At 38.8% G+C, this 16,152-nt stretch overlaps 1 protein-coding gene across 3 annotated transcripts in view; it reads left to right on the top strand.

The window, feature by feature from the left end:
* Positions 1-986: 986 nt before the first annotated feature.
* MTF2 (metal response element binding transcription factor 2) overlaps positions 987-16,152 on the top strand; it is a 60,791-nt gene continuing 45,625 nt past the window's right edge. For 2 of the 3 annotated variants that reach the window (XM_027854808.1, XM_027854807.1), the window contains exon 1: positions 987-1,316. In XM_027854808.1, coding sequence (XP_027710609.1) covers positions 1,312-1,316 — 5 coding nt within the window. In that variant the 5' untranslated portion in view covers positions 987-1,311. Of the gene's footprint in view, positions 1,317-4,328; positions 4,347-16,152 lie in introns of those variants that run through there. The other variant, XM_027854810.1, reaches the window with a different exon arrangement.

Raw genomic sequence — 16,152 nt, 5'->3', positions numbered from 1 at the left:
AGGGGGTTAGAGTCCCAGTTCACGTAATCTCAGAACCGTGTTTCTTTCACTTGCGCTACGCTACTTCTTTTGGAGAATTAAAAAGAGGAAATGTACACGAATTCGCCTTGTAACTGTCAATGTAAGCTATTGTTATTTAAAATGAGGAGGGGGCGCGAAGAGACAAGCTATTCTACTTTCAGGCAGGAAAAGAGGTCTGCAACTAAGAATTCATTAATGCATTCAAGGTAAATGCCTACTAAGCGCCCATCTCAGGGAACAAAGAGTCCAAAAAAAAACAAAACAAAACAAAAAAAAAAAAAAACGAAAATACCTGCCCTCAAGGAGTTTACTTAATTGCAAGAAGGAATTTTTAAAAACGCAGTTTGCCGGGTTAAGTGAATTCCTAACCTCCCCGACCTCGATTTGTAAAATGAGTGGGGAGGACTGGCCCGCATTTGGGAAGCTTTTCAGGTCTTGAGTTATGATCTATATTCTGAGGCCTTTGGAAGGCAGGTATAAAAATCCGATGCTTTTTCAAGAAGAAACCTGGATTTAGAGATCAGAGGGTTGACTGACCACGAGCAGGCCTGGGGCTAAGGCAAAGCAGAAGACGGGGGCCCGTCTTTCGTGAAGCTGCGAGCATTTTCCCTCGAGCAACGGGGATGGGGCTTTAGGAAGTGGAGGCCGTGGACCCTGTTCCGAAACAACAGCAACAAAAAAAGACGGTTGGTCGGCGAGGTCGGGGCCGAGCGCCACCCTACACCGCAAGCTCCCGGACCGCCAAGCAATAACACCACGAGCTCCGCCGGCTGCACTATTGTGTTAGTGCCGGCGGCGGAAGAATCCCATTTCCGTCGACCGAGAAGTTAAAAGAGTCCTTCTTTGTTCACCCACGGCCGGAGCCGAAGGGCACCCCGTCCTTCCGCGTCCGCCTTGTAGACTCCGCCCCCTCGCGGCTCTGGAGAGCTGCCATTCGGCGCAAGGAGGCTTTCGCGCTCCCACAATGCACTGGCACTCCGCGGGAAAGCAAAATGGCGAAGGGCCGTAGCGAAGCGGGGTTGTGTTGGAGGCGGGTGTGAGCATCGCCCCCCCTCCTCCGCCCCCGTCCCCCTCAACCTTCCTCTCAAACCTCACTCCTCAGGACCTCGGCGTGTGTTTTCTTGTGTGTGCAGCCCGGTGTGGCGGCTGCCTGGCGAGGGCGCAGACTCTGAGGGGGGGGGAAACGCCCAGGGGGACGTGATTTTATTTTATTTTTATTTTTAAATTTTATTTTTATTTTTATTTTTGTTTTTTCCTGTATGAAGCGGTTGGCACCACTGAAGTGACCGAATGAGGTGAGAAACCTTGGACTGGGACCCGGCGCTTCCGGGGCACGGAGGACGGGAAGAGGGGGGAGGGGAGGGCTAGATAAAGGGGAAAAGATGGACGCTGGGGGGGAAGCTGGTGCTCAAGGTTGGAGGAGTGTGAAGAGAGTGGGTGGAAAAGCGCTGGGTGCGAGGGGGATCTGGAGGAAACCATGGCGGGGTGGGGGGGTCGGGTTAGGGTCGAGCGACTGGAAGACAGGAAGGAACCTGGGGGCGTGAGACGGTTGGAGGGGCAGGATGAAACCTGGTGACGAGGAGTTGGGGGGGAAGGGTAGTTTGCCACGCCAGGTGGGGGTGCTGTGGGGAACAGAGTAAACAGACAGGAAGGAACCTGGGGAGTGCGGAAAGTGAAGACTGACAAGAGGAACAAGAAAGAATTGGGAGGTGGGGGAGGGCAGGCAGCAAAGACTATGGGGAAAAAGTAGTTAGATCTCAGAGGAACGGGGGTGGGGGTCTGGGGGGGAGGAGGGGAAAGGATAGAACTTAGGGAGTTTCCTTGACTTGATTTCGTTAAACCTGGTTTTTCCATACATTCTTGGTAGGCAGAAATTGTGCATTACTGCCCAGATGGGTTTCGGGGGTGGGTTTTTAGAACTGAGGATGTCAGCTATTTAAAGCATTTCAGCCATAAACCCCAAATCCTTAAGTAAATCATTGGCAGAGCCAGGCAGTGAAAGCTCAGGTCTCTTGGTTTCCAGTCTAGTGTTCTTGATCAGGAAATTTGGCTTTTGCAGTTCGAAGTGGGCATTCGAGAATATTGGGGGTAATTAGAAGAAGGAGGTGGGAACAATGGGAAGGATGGGTATGTTTGGGTATGAGAAATTTTGCGTTGGTTACTCCATTAGAGATCGTCTGACTAAACTAGGAAAATAGAGATATTCTTATACGCATTGGAGCACAAAATGTGAGGTCAGTATATAGCTAGAAATATGTAAATATTGTGTAATATTACTTCACATTCTTTAGTAGTAGCAGAAGCTTTTCCCTTTAGATTGATTCCATGTGACCTCCTTGTTTAGCTTGTTTACATACTGGTTTCAATTTTCATGTTTTTATTACTAGCTCAGGATACTTTGTTTAGCAGATTGCAAAAGAAAAAAAACATTTAAAATATCTATTTTGGTTCCAATAAAATGCACATTATGTACTGTGTACTTTTTTTTTTTTAAAGGTTCTTAAATGGAACCATTTTGAGTGACAACTTTAAGAACCTTGTAGTTATGGACAGAAAACACATTTCTGAATATAAAATATTCTGTTCTCTGAGATTTGGAATATTGTTTGCATTGTACTTGGAATGATAGCTTAAAAAACAACGCAAGTAAAAATGTTTGAAGTTAAATTTAATGATTCCTTTGCGTTCAGAAGGTTTTTTCAAAATACCGAAAGCTACCTAAAATACTTCATTTGGTTATTCACCTGCTTCTTGACTTGTGTTCATAAATGCTTTTAATATTAAAGGAAATTAGTAATACAAACTTGTTCTAATCCCGCTTCTGATACATACTGACTCTGTGACCCTGGACAAGTCACTTAACCTCTCAGTGACCCTGGAAACTTTTCTAAGATACTAAGTTTCAAAACAGTTGCAGATGTTTTGGGTAGAGGGAGTTTCTTCATTGGAAGTACTTGTACCAATGAAATCACAGATCTAGACACCTCCCCTTTCCACCCTACATGAGTTCAACTATATCTGTATAGATCCAGATCTAAAATTGTAAAACTAATGGGGACCTTAGGTGCACCATCTAGTTCAGCTCCCTTATTTTACAGATTTGGAAAACTGAATAACCTTAACAGCCTTCATTAAGATACTATATCAGAAACTACATAGTCCTTCCCCCTCCCCCCAAGGGTTCATATTTTTTATTCCCCTGTGGTGTCTTGTAGATAATATACCCAACCAAATATTTGTGGACTGAAAGGACTGCCTTTATTAATATTTTAGGACAAGGTTTCACAGTTATGAATTCATGTGGTCTGACCATGTAACTTTCATTTGAGGTAGAGAGGGAACAGATAATAATAATCCAATTTAACAGAGAAATTGACTTTGTCAGACTCTTTAGCTAGCTAGTGGTGGTGCTGGGAATAGGACCTTCTGAAAACTATCTAGAATACCTCCTCCTAAAGTAGTATTTTTGTGGATTTCCTTTTACTTGTTTTTAGGATGGATAATTTATTGAAATAGAATACAGTATAAAAACTACTGGAATGTGCTATTGAAGAAAGATATTTCTCTATGGACTTGATTCATATAGAAAAGTAAATTCATTCAATATTTTTTATTTTTTGGTTAGGTAGTGGGGTTAAGTGACTTGCCCAGGGTTATACAGCTAGTAAGTGTTAAGTGTCTGAGGTCGGATTTGAACTCAGGTCCTCCTGACTCCAGGGCCAGTGCTCTATCCACTGCACCACCTAACTGCCCCTCATTTAATGTTTTTTAATTACACATTTTTTATCCTTCCCATATTCTGTGTTTTCTGTCTTATCTATAAAGATTAACAAACAGACTATCAGAATAGCCACTTCGGGACCAATAGAAAGCTACTTGTAAGATCTGCTGTGAGATTTTTCCTTTGGCAGAAAAAGATTTCAAGTTTGATTTTTCATTTCAAGAGATTTTTCTTTTTATTTTATTAGTATCCAAAAACTAGGACTGCTATCAAGTTGAGAATCATGTTTATAAAGAAACATGTAGTGACAGGAACTGACTTAGCAATTTTCCTAAAGCATTGTGCTTTTCTAAAGCACATTTACAGTGTTATTCCACTACTCAATAAACTCTAATGGTTCTCCATTACTTCTAAAATAAATTATAAAGTCAAATGCAAATTCCTCAGTTTGTAATTTAAAGCTCTTCCACCAACCTAGTTTCTTTCTGCTGTTTGCAGCCTATTATCCCCTCTCCTGAACTGCCTAAGGTCCTGAGAGAACTCCACCCTGAGGCCAAACCACTTTGGACAACGAAAACTACCTGGAACTCATTCTTTTAAGAATGTACAAACTCTCATTTGGTCATATCTTCCCCATCCCAATGACTCTGAATTCCTGGGTGACATCATTTAACCAAATCCCTCATCACTTATTCCCATTACCTTCAAACCAGTCCTCCCCTCTACCCACCATGTTCCCCCTCTGAAGCTGTCCACCTATTTTACTGTGCTTTCTGTAATGCCTATTATGTATGCAACAGGTTTGTTTCCATCTTAAATTTTTTCCTTTCCCTTTCTTTCATCTTCTGGCTTTTATTGAGACCTGACCCTGTCTTCAAGAGACAACCTCCCTGACCTCTGTTTTCCAGCCTTTGCTTCATTTTCACTCATTCCCCCCTCCCTCTTCCCCAGAGGTGGGGGAATTGGAATACTTAATGTTCCCTATTGTCACTGCAAGGTTCTCCCTCTATTACCACCACTCAGGAACCTCTTCAGCCTTTGAAACTGTTGATCACCATTTTGTTTGTTTTTGTTTGTTTGTTTGTTTTTGGTGATCCTGTTCTGTCTTGTTTCTCCTCCCACCAACCTGCCAGTTCCTTCAGAGTCTCATTTGCTGGGTCTTCATCCAAGTCATGAGGGTGTTTCCCAACGTTCTTCTGTCCTGGGCCCTATTTTCTTCTCTGTCCTATTTCACTTGTTTTTTTTCCCCCATGTAGATTCAGTTGTCATTTCTATCCTGATGATTCTCATATCTACATATGTAGCCCTAACATCTCTGCTGACCTCCAGTGTTATATTTCAAATTGCCTATTAGATATCTCAAACTAAACTGTCCAAAACTGAATTCATTATCTTCTTCCCACCTCCTTTTCCCCTATTCCTTTACTTCCCAGTTACAGTTGAGGACACTATTATCCTCCTGATTCCTCCTCACACTTATCTCCCCAAATCCAGTCTGCAGTCAAGTCCTATTGGCCTGCTGATTTTACTTTCCTAATATCTCTCATATATGCTTCCTTCTGTCTCTGACACTGGCACCAACCTGGTGCAGGCTTTCACTTTATTCCTGGATTATTGCAGGATCCTGCTGTTTGGTGTTCCTGCCCATTTGAATCCATCCTCAGCTGTCAGTGATCTTTCTAAAACCCAGGTCAAACCATGTTAGCTTTCCCTTTCACCACGCCACCACCCTCCAAGTAATTCCGGTGGCTCCCTATCACCTCCAGGATCAAATATAAAATCCTGTTTGGCATTCAAAACCTTTCACAATTGACCTTCTCTCCCACACCTTTAACCCCACCTCACTTCTAACATCTGGTGACACTGGCTTCCTTGCTGTTCCTTAAACTTGACATATCCAAACTGAGCATTTTTTTTAAAGGCAATTGGAGTTAAGTGACTTGCCCAGGATCACACAGCTAGTAAGTGTCAAGTGTTTGATCTGAGGCCCAATTTGAACTCAGGTCCCCCTGACTTCAGGGGCGTTGCTTTATCCACTGAGCCACCTAGCTGCCCAAACTGAGCATTTTCATTGGTTGTTTCCTGTGCCTGGATTGCTGACCCTCATCTCTGCTTTCTGGCTTTCCTTTTTAAGTCTAAGCTCAAATTTTACCTTTTTATGGGAAATGTTTCCCAGTCCCTCTTAATTCTAGTCACATCACTTTGTTGATTATCTCCATTTTATCCTATATGTATCTTTGTACATAGTTGTTTTCATTCTCTCTCCTCCATTATACTATGATCTCCCTAGCACTTAGCACAATATCTGGCACATAGTATTCACTAGAAATGTTTATTAGCTTGCTTCCCCCTCATGCACTCCACACTTTGGGCAAAGCTGGCCTCCCTACTCTTCCTCATATATAGCATTCCATTTCAGGTCTTGGTGACTGTCCTTAAGGCTTGGAATATAGCCCCTCCTTGCCTCTTAGCATCTCCATTTTCCTTTAAGATGCAATTCAAGTGCCATCCACATGAAGCCTTTCTGGATCCCTTCACTTCTACCACAGCCATTACCTCCTGCTCAAAAAAGAGTTAATTGTTTTGCATGTAATAGGAGTCCCCAGAAGTCTTAGTGCAGTTTTAAGCTTTAATAATAACTTTATTGTGTGTATAAACTTATGATAGTGTTAAGTTCCTTGAGGATGGGGTCCATGGTCACCTTTGTCCTCGTGTCTTCAGTGTTTAGTGTAGAAAATGGGTGGGCACTCAGTAAATATTTGTTGATTGATGTAGACTGTTAACTATGTTATGTGACAAATGTCTATTATAGAGGAGTTTCTTTACATGATTGATGAAAGTAGCAAAAAAATTTTTTGATTGGAAAAATTGAGTAACAATCTAAATATTGCCCAGGTTGAGAGTTTAAGAAGTTCAAAGAAGCAGAGGTTGACAGAATCAGGCACAGAAAAATTAGTGAGTTTGTCAAACCTTCTTTCATTTAGTAGCAGAAAGGTAAAAGGTTTGCCTCTTGATTCTTTCTCTCAATTTGCCACTTTTGGTGCTACTTATTTTGAGGAATTAGTAACTCTAATCCTTCAGGGTTGCTTTTTTAGGCTAAAGGAATTAAGAAAGAACATGAGAAGGGTATCTTCTGGAGTAGTAGTGGCCATAGCTGGCTTAAACAAGGGTGAGTAAACTACCTTGTGCTGCCTTACCCCTTTCTCACAGCTGTCCCAACAAATGTAATAAGCTGCCATTTAAGGGGTTAGTGCCTTGCCATTGGAAATATTCAGGAGAAACTCATCTTTCAGGGTGATTATATGGGGGTATTCCTAAATTAGGTAGGTCAGCCTAAAAGACGTGTAACATCCTTTCAGATTCTGTTATTCTATTGATATTTTTTGTTTCTTACATTACCGTAGTATCCCAAATATATATGTATCTCCCCTTTTCCCTCCTAGAGAGGCATTAGTATTTCTTATAAAGGGAAAAAGAGAAGTCAGGATGACAGATTGATACATTGAAAAAACATTTATTAGGCTGTGCTGAGTGCTAAGAATACAAATAAAAAAGCAAAAGTAACTTTTGTCTTGAAGGCAAAGCTGTACACATAGACAGTGCTGGCCAGGGAGGGGCACTTGGTCCTGAAAGTTTCAGGAATGGTGAATGAGACCATAGGGAAGTAGACTGTTGCATCCCATCCAGAAACAATGGCAGATGGTTTATATGGTTATGATCATTCTTCCAAAACAGAAGGGTGGGATGGGATAGAGGGAGGAAAGGAGAGGATAGGAGCCAGGTTATTGGTGTAGAGGAGATGGTCAGAGAGGAGGAGGTAATCAAATATTTATTAAGCACTTTGTCCAAGTAGGCAGTGTGCTGGGGATACAGAAAAGAGGCAAAAGACAATTCCTGCCCTCCAGGAGCTCACAATCTAAAGAGAAAGACAACAAATATGTACAAGCTGTATACCAAGTAAATAGGAAATAATTAACAGAGGGAAGGCATTAGAATTTAGAAGAGTTGGAAAAGAATTCCTGTAGAAGATAAGCTTTTAGTTAGGACATAAAAGAAGCCCTGAAGTGATGCTCTGGGAGAGGCAATCTCTAATTAGGAGAATCAGAGATTTAGAGTTGAAAGTGTACATACAGATCATAATTTTAGTCCAACTTAATTTTTACAAATGAGGAAATAGACTGAGAGAAGTTAAGTGATTTGTCCAAGGTCGCAGTAAGTCAAAGAATGAGAATTTGACCTAGGTTCTCTGACTTCAAATCTTTTGCCTTTTCAACCCTCTAGGAGTAGCATGGCATATTGAATAGAAAGTCAATGTCAGACTCATTCAGACCTGTATACAAATACTGCTTCTGACACACACACATGGGCTGTTGTGACCCTATCTATGCAAGTCACTTAATTTTTCAATGCTCTAATAACTTCTGAGATTATAAATTTAGAGATAAGGTGCCAACTTGCATTGGTACAGGGAGTTGAAATCACAGGTCTAGTCCCTAACCCTATGTCTTTCAGCCTTAAAAATCTATCAGATTCTCTTTCAAAACATTCTTCTCAGTTTTAATGTTGTAACCTCTCTTGTCATTAGCAAATCAATACAGTATGTTGAGAAAGTGAGGGAGATAAAAGAAAAGATGGCTCCTGCTTCTTAAAAACTTACAATCTTGTAGTATAGAGAAGGCATAACACTTGGGGGGGTAACACTACAATTATGATTAATAGGAGTTACAGTTTCATAAAACCTTAATTTCCTGCCTTCTTGGTTGTATTTGAAGGGTTGTTTGTAAATTGCTTGTGAAATCGTCTGAAAGTGGCTGTGAAAATTCAAAGCTGAGAAATAATTTATTGGAGGGTTTTATATTTCTATCCTTAAACTACTTTGGATCTGTCTGTTTCCTAAACTACTTATATTGTAGGATGCTGTGGAACCAATTTAGACCAGGCCTGGAAGTATCCACCTTTACCAATAGAAACCTGTTTGCACTGGATCTGGAGAAGCCCTGTGGCTAAAATACTAAAGGTTAGGCTGTAGCTAAAATATTCCAATAGAAACCCTAGGTGCACTGTGGGATGTGGCATTAATCCACATTGTAGACTAAAAATAATATCGAGCCTGTCTAATATTTTGAGAACCGTATGAGGAGCTGACATGGAAGACCTGAAAACAGTAGGAATCTTTCTTTCTTTTCTGAACTTCAGGGCAAAAAGAGTATCACATTGGAAATAGCAGACTTGTCTCTGGTCCTGATTCTGTTACTGATTAGAAATTGGACCTTGGAAATTGGGACAAGTCATTTGATCTCTTTTTGCTTTAGTTTCTTTCCTTGTCAGTGGGGGTAATAATTCCTCCTACTTACTTCAAATAGTTGTGAAGATAACATGAGCTGGGAAAGTGCTTTGTGAACTTACAGTGATAGGTATTACTAAGTTCATTGATCTCAGTATTATCTAAAACTAAGCTCATCTCTTTTTTTTTTAGCTCCCAGTTGCATCTTGGGATGGATGCAGTGGCTTGCCAGAAATGACAGGGTGGTTCATCTTTTTTTTTTCTCTTGCGATCAGGATTGTAATAAATACCTCTGAAGTTTTCAACCAATTCATTTCCTTATTTTTGTATGACAAAACTTGTGGTTATCAGATTTAGAGTATTGTTTAGGTCTTTCATACTTAAAGTGAAAACTGCTGTCTGGGCTTGAATACATGCAGACAACTCTCCATTATCTACTTGGGAATTAGTTATTTTGATCAATGTAGGAAATTTTTTTAACCTTTTGTTGGCTTTCCTTGATATCTAACTCTCTCTTGGGTCTACTTGCCTGGCCTCAAAGCTGATAAATGCTTGGGGAATGCACCTTAATTATAATTACTGCCAATGAAAAAGGGTTAGTAATACATATGTAGTTCCACAAAGATAAATAATATAGCAGTTGTCAGAATTTGCAATGATGGAAACTTTGATTTCAAAGTCAAATTCTGCAAAAATTGAAAACTCTTTTACGATTTCTCTCTCAAGAAATGCCTGATGGCTTAATGGTACTAAATGATATAAGACATATTGTTTAAAAAATTCATAGCTTTTCTTATTAATTTTTCTCAGAACTTAATAGTATCACAAGTTATTTAGTGAAGAATATGATTGTTTGATATCAGTTATTCTTTTAGGTTTATGAATATTTTGTAAATGTTTTTTAATTTTTTTTTTTGAGAATTATGAAACTTTTTTAAAGACTTCATAAAATAACATTCATTTCAACAGAATGACTAAAAGGAAACCTACATTAGAGAATGTTTTCATACTTAGAGTTCATTTGTCATTCGACCTAGTTTCATGGATATTTGTTTTTTGAAAAAGCTTTTAAAAAACTAGCTTATAAAGGGTTTAATTATATTCTTTTGAAACAATGATAATCAACTGATTCTGTATCATCTTTGCTGTGTTCATTGATAAACCGATGCCAAATTTCCAGATACGTATATCAATTTTGACGAGTTTTTGATGGTTCTTTGTGGTAGAATGCACATATACACTACTGAGAGATATCAGTTTGAATGAGCTGTATGTCCTTGTCAACTTTTCTTCTAACTCCTTGGACAGGTTTATCTTTACCACTCTGTTCATACAGTAATTTGATTATAGTTATAATTGTGATATCAAGGTTTAGCCAATTGTTATGTCTTTTAATTATCTTATAAACATTTTTGTTATACCATTCAGTATTTAGCAGTATTACCTTTAATGGCTCAAAACACTGACAGTTTTATACATTTAGAGTACTTGTATATAATGAGAATTTAAAAACAAATGGATTTTTTTAGTGTAAAACATAATTTTAAGTTACTAATTTTATGTAATATTTTAACATTTTTTCTGTAAAAATTGATTTAAAATTTACTGATTGTATTTTTATACTTTTACTGTTGAATCTTGTGTTCAAAGTGTGCTATGTAATAGCCTTTGAGACAATATAGCATATATAAAACCTTGCAGAGGTTCTTTGGGTCCATTCATATTACATGTAGCTAAGAAGGTTGCAGGTGAGCTCTTTATCTTTCCCTCAAAACTCTACCCTTTTCTTTTACCAACATCCCCCCAGTCTTTCAGGCTTTGGTCCTAAGCATCATCTTCCACTCCTTAATCTCTCTCTCACACACACACACACACCCCTCCCCCAATCCAAACTGTTGGCAGGTTTAAGTTAGGTTCGGCCTTCTCAACGTCTCTTGCATATGCCCCCTTCTGTCCTCTGACACTGCCAGCAAACCTGGTTCAGGCCCTCATTGCCTCACACTAGGATTATTGCAGTTGCTTACTGGTTGGTATCTCTGACAGAAGTGTCTCCCCACTCTGATTCATCTTCCACTTCATCTACTAAAGTGATCTTAAAGTGCAATCCTGACCATGTCACTCACTATTTAAAAATAGGAGGTTTTGACTCCACAGTAGTATAGTGGCTCCTTATTCTCTTCTAGAATCAAATATTAAATTCTCTGTTAGCTTAACTTGGTTCCTTTCTACTTTTCCACCTTCTTGCACTTTACCCTCTTCATATAGTCTACAGTGTCACTGGCCTTGTTGCTGTTCCTCAAGTGGGACACTCCATCTCCTGACTCTGCCTTTTCACGTGCTGTCCTCCTGCCCGGAATTTGTTCTTTCCCCTCCTCTATGTCTTGGCTTCCCTCTTCAAGCCCCAGCTAAAATCCCATCATCTGCAACTTTCCCTCTGAGAGTACCTCACATTTTATTTGTATGTTGTACTTACATAGTTGTTTCCATATTTTTCCTGCATTAGATTATAAGTTCCTGGAGTACAGGAACTGTTTTTGCCTTTTTTGTATCCATAGTGCTTATCACAGTGCCTGACACAGAGTATGGGCTTAATCTTGTTCACTTGATCTACATATTTTTTCCTTTAGAATTGTCTTTTTGTTCCCAGCAATATCTCAGTGATACTGGTAAATGTAAAATATGATGTGTATGTAGCTTTCTTATTGAATGTTCCATTATTTTGCTGCATGAAACATGTTTTAATTGTGGCAAGTTTTTGGGTTTTTTTTAGACAGTGTGTTAATAGGTTTGGAAATTCTTGTGGCAACAATTTTAAACAAAAAGTATCATTTAAAAACTACTTTTTATAAAATAATGGCACATCCTGTGCTTAGTATCACTGTTTTGTTTGTTTGTTTTTTAATGAATTTTAAGTACTGCAAAGTTACATGTAACTTCTGAAGTGTATGAAAGCCACTGGAACTGGAACTGAAAATAACTCAGACATTGTTTGATAAACTGGCAGTTCCCATGCTGTTTTTATCCTGTGGGACTCAAGTCTGATATCTGATAGGGAAATGTAGAATTTATGCCTGGCTTGGGTTTCAGCCCTAAGCTGAAGTTCACTTTTTTTTTTTTTTAAAGGCAATTGGGGTTAAGTGACTTGCCCAGGGTCACACTGCTAGTAAGTATCAAGTGTTTGGTCTGAGGCCCGTTTTGAACTCCGGTCCTCCTGACTTCAGGGCCGGTGCTGTATCCACTGTGCCACCGAGCTGCCCCCTGAAGTTCACTTTTGAAGTGAAAAGAAATCTTACTTTTATTAAGAACTATGTTTGGCTTAACTGGTCGAGGACTGAACACAACGAAGACATATAAATTAACAAATTTGATGTGAGGAAACCCGTAGATACCATTCTGCCATTATGATACATCAGAGTTTAAGGGAGTGTTAGATTTACATTGGTAGCTAGGTGTAGTGGATAGAGTGCCAGGCCTGGAGTTAGGAGGACTCTTCTTCCTGAGTTCAATCTGTCCTTAGACACTTTTTAGTTATGTGACCCTGGCAAGTCACTTAATCCTCTCTGCCTCAGTTTACTCATCTGTAAAAATAAGCTTGAGAAGGAAATGTCAAACCACTCCAGTATCTTTGCCAAGAAAACCCCAAATGGGGTCATGGAGAACTGGACATAAACAGCAACGAAGGTTACACTAAACTAAAATTGTCATATTTTCCCTTTTTGTAAAGAATAAATTCTTTTTTCTTTTTTTACATTCAACATTTACATTTTATAAAATTTTGAGTTTTAAATTTTCTCCCCCTCCTTTCCCTCTCCCTCCCCATCATGGCATGCAGTCTTATAGAGACTATACATGTACAATCATATTAAACATATTTCCATATTAGTCATGTAAAGAAGAATAAATTCTTACTCTTTACCTAAATTGATGTAGGAGTGGAATATTCTGCTTAATTGGTTATCTTAACTGAGACTGTAAGCGTACGTATCATTTATAAGTTACTAATATTTAAATTGTGTGACTGCAATTTATGAATAGACTTTGTTCCCAAAATCATTTGTAAGGCAATTGTTTAAAATTTAACATTTTCCCATAGGAATAGTGTCTTAATGCTTACAATCAGAGACTTCGTTGTGAAGGTCTCTTTGATTTCAAATATAGCTAAACTATATCATATGATACAACATAGAACATTGATATATGTACATATGTATCAGATGTGGATGCTAACAATCATTCGTTTCCATGTTTCTTTGAGAAAATGTATAGTGTTTCAATTTGAGATGCCCCAATACTTCCCTGGTCTCCAGAAGTTGGAACCAATAACTCTTATAGCTGCCAGTTACTAAGAATCTGGGACTCTCCCAGATTCTCAGGCCATTGATGGATTCCTATAAATAGAATAGAATTGAGGGTAGGTAGGAGTAGTGAGGTTCTGAAGGGACAGTTGAAAGGGGGGTAGAGGTGGCACAGGGTATGGGTAAAAGTCAGTAGTGATGAGAAGACAATTTGTTTACTTTTTTATCACTAGTTCAGTTCAGCAAACACTTATAAATAATATATTTGTGTGTGTATGTATATGTATATACATATATATATATATATATAAAACAAATGTTGCATAACAGCAACATTGTGCTTTGACCAACTTTGATAGACTTAACTTTTCTCAGCAGTGCAGTGATCTAAGACAATCTCAAAAGATTCATGGTGGAAAATGCTATCCACAAAGAACTATGGAGTCTGAATGCAGATCAAAGCATACTGTTTTTTTTTTTCCCTTTCTCTTGGTTTTTCTCTTTTCTGATTCTTTCACAACATGAGTGATGTGGAAATATGTTTAATGTAATTGTACATGTATAGCCTTTATAAGATTGCATGCTGTCTTGGGGGAGAGGGAGAAAATTTAGAACTCAAAATCTTATAAAAATGAATGTTGGAAACTAAAAATACATTTAATTTTAAAAAATTTTAAAAAAAGATATGATGCCTTCCTTCATGGAACTTAGAGTATACAGTTATAGAATCAAAAATGTAGAACTAGGGGCAGGTAGGTGGCACAGTGGATAGAACACTGGCCCTGAAGTCAGGAGGACCTGAGTTCAAATCCAGCCTCAGACCAAACACTTGACACCTAATAGCTGTGTGACCCTGGGCAAGTCACTTAACCCCAATTGCCTAAAAAAATATATATATATAGAACTAGAAGCAACCTTAGAAGTCATTAGGTCCAACCCCTCATTTTGCATGTAAGGAAACTGAGACCCAGGGAGATTAAATGATTTGCTTAAAAGTCATACAACTTGTAAGTGTCTGAGGCAGCATTCAAACCCCTTCCTAACTCCTAGGTCCTATGCTCTGTCTACTCTGTTACATCTTGAGATAAAGCCATTTGGATTAGGAGAACTTGACTTGATGAGTTTCGCTTACTATGCTTACTTGAGCTTATGAAACATTTCTTCATATTTACTCAGATCATTTTGAATTTCATTGCTTCATAAGCAGCCAAATGAACCCTAGTTCTTGAGTTAAACTCTTTATAATGTCTCTTAAAGTGAAGGAAGTGGGGGGCAGCTGGGTGCCACAGTGGATAGAGCTCCAGTCTTGGAATCAGGAGGACCCAAGTTCGAATCCAGCCTCAGACACTTGACACTAGCTGTGTGACCCTGGGCAAGTCACTTAACCCCGATTGTCTCACCAACAAGCAAAAAAAAAAAAAAAAATGAAGGAAGCGGTTATAAAACAAATAAAACAAAAACTAAGGAGCTTGGAAAGAAAAAAGCCTTATCTTTTAGTGTAATTATGGTAACGCTTATTGATGAAGTATAAGGCAACAAAGATGCTGGCACTCCATTTTTTATCTACATTCAAAAGAAAAAAATATATAGATACGGATGTTGCCAAGACTTCTGTTAATGGTACAAATTTAAGAATGTCTTTGAATAGGCATCCCATCATGGAGAAACTTGAGGAATTTTTGTTGCAGTATGTAAAAGATTCCACAGAACCTAACATGACCTTTAGTTTTCTTGTCATAAGAGAAAAGGCTAATTATTGTTTTAAGCTAATGACTCCAAATGAAATGATGGGCAGGGAACTGGACACACATATATCCTCTAATTGTGGTGGTACGGGTAGAATTGCTTTGGGTTCAGCTGATTCTAGAGCAGATGTGAGTAATAGGGCAGCACTGCCTTGGGGTGAGGGGAGGAATCATTTCCCATGACACTTAACCAATAATAGAGGAGAATTTTTAGATCTACTTGGGGCCTACAATGAGTTCTGGGCTAACAGTGAGTGAAGGTGAGTCCCTTGACTAGGAGTCGAAGGCCTCCTTATTATTGAAGTAATTATATCCATTTTAATGGGATTAAATGATATTTTGACACAAATGAGTCTTAATTTGGGGGCTTAGGAACACATAAAAACTTTTCCCATTACATTCATTACATCCCATTACATTCATTGTATTTACATTTTCATCTTCCAAGAATTGGACATAGAAGGATTTTGCAGGAGTGAATATTACATTCCTAAAGAAGGATTTTGCAGGAGTGAATATTACATTCCTAAAGCAAGGGAAGACTGACGTGGCAACTGCAGCCTGTTCTGCAGCAGTATTCTTCCCTCCTCCTTTTGAAAAGGCAGTCAAAAACAATGTCTGAGGTTGGATTTGAACTCAAGTTTTCCTGACTCCAAGCCTGGCGCTTTATCCACTATGCCGCTTAGGTGCCCACTGGTTGGTTGGTTGTTTCTTTTGCAACAGGACAAAAGATAAAGTCATATGTTTGAGGTTTTTTGTTTTTTGTTTGTTTTTTGTTTGTTTTTGTGAGGCAGTTGGGGTTATGACTTCCCCAGAGTCACACAGCTAGTGAGTGTTTTGAGTTTTTAAAAAACCACAAATGGACAAATACAAAATATGAGACATTGGCTATATAGCAGTTCATGTAAAATGGACTTTGACTGGAAGCTTAATATGAACAAGCAAAACAATGGTCAGTAAAATTGGGGTGCAGTTGAGTGACAGGTATTTTTCTTTTTTAATTTAAATTTTTCTTTTTGCCTTGGACTTTTTCTGCAGTAAACCAGTAAACTGATTTTGAAATATATTAGACAAGTAATTCACAGG

The sequence above is a fragment of the Vombatus ursinus genome, unplaced genomic scaffold (assembly GCF_900497805.2).
Source record: "Vombatus ursinus unplaced genomic scaffold, bare-nosed wombat genome assembly UNPS02010639.1, whole genome shotgun sequence".
In the NCBI taxonomy this organism is placed as follows: domain Eukaryota; kingdom Metazoa; phylum Chordata; class Mammalia; order Diprotodontia; family Vombatidae; genus Vombatus; species Vombatus ursinus.
This window is presented reverse-complemented; position numbering and strand designations above follow the sequence as displayed.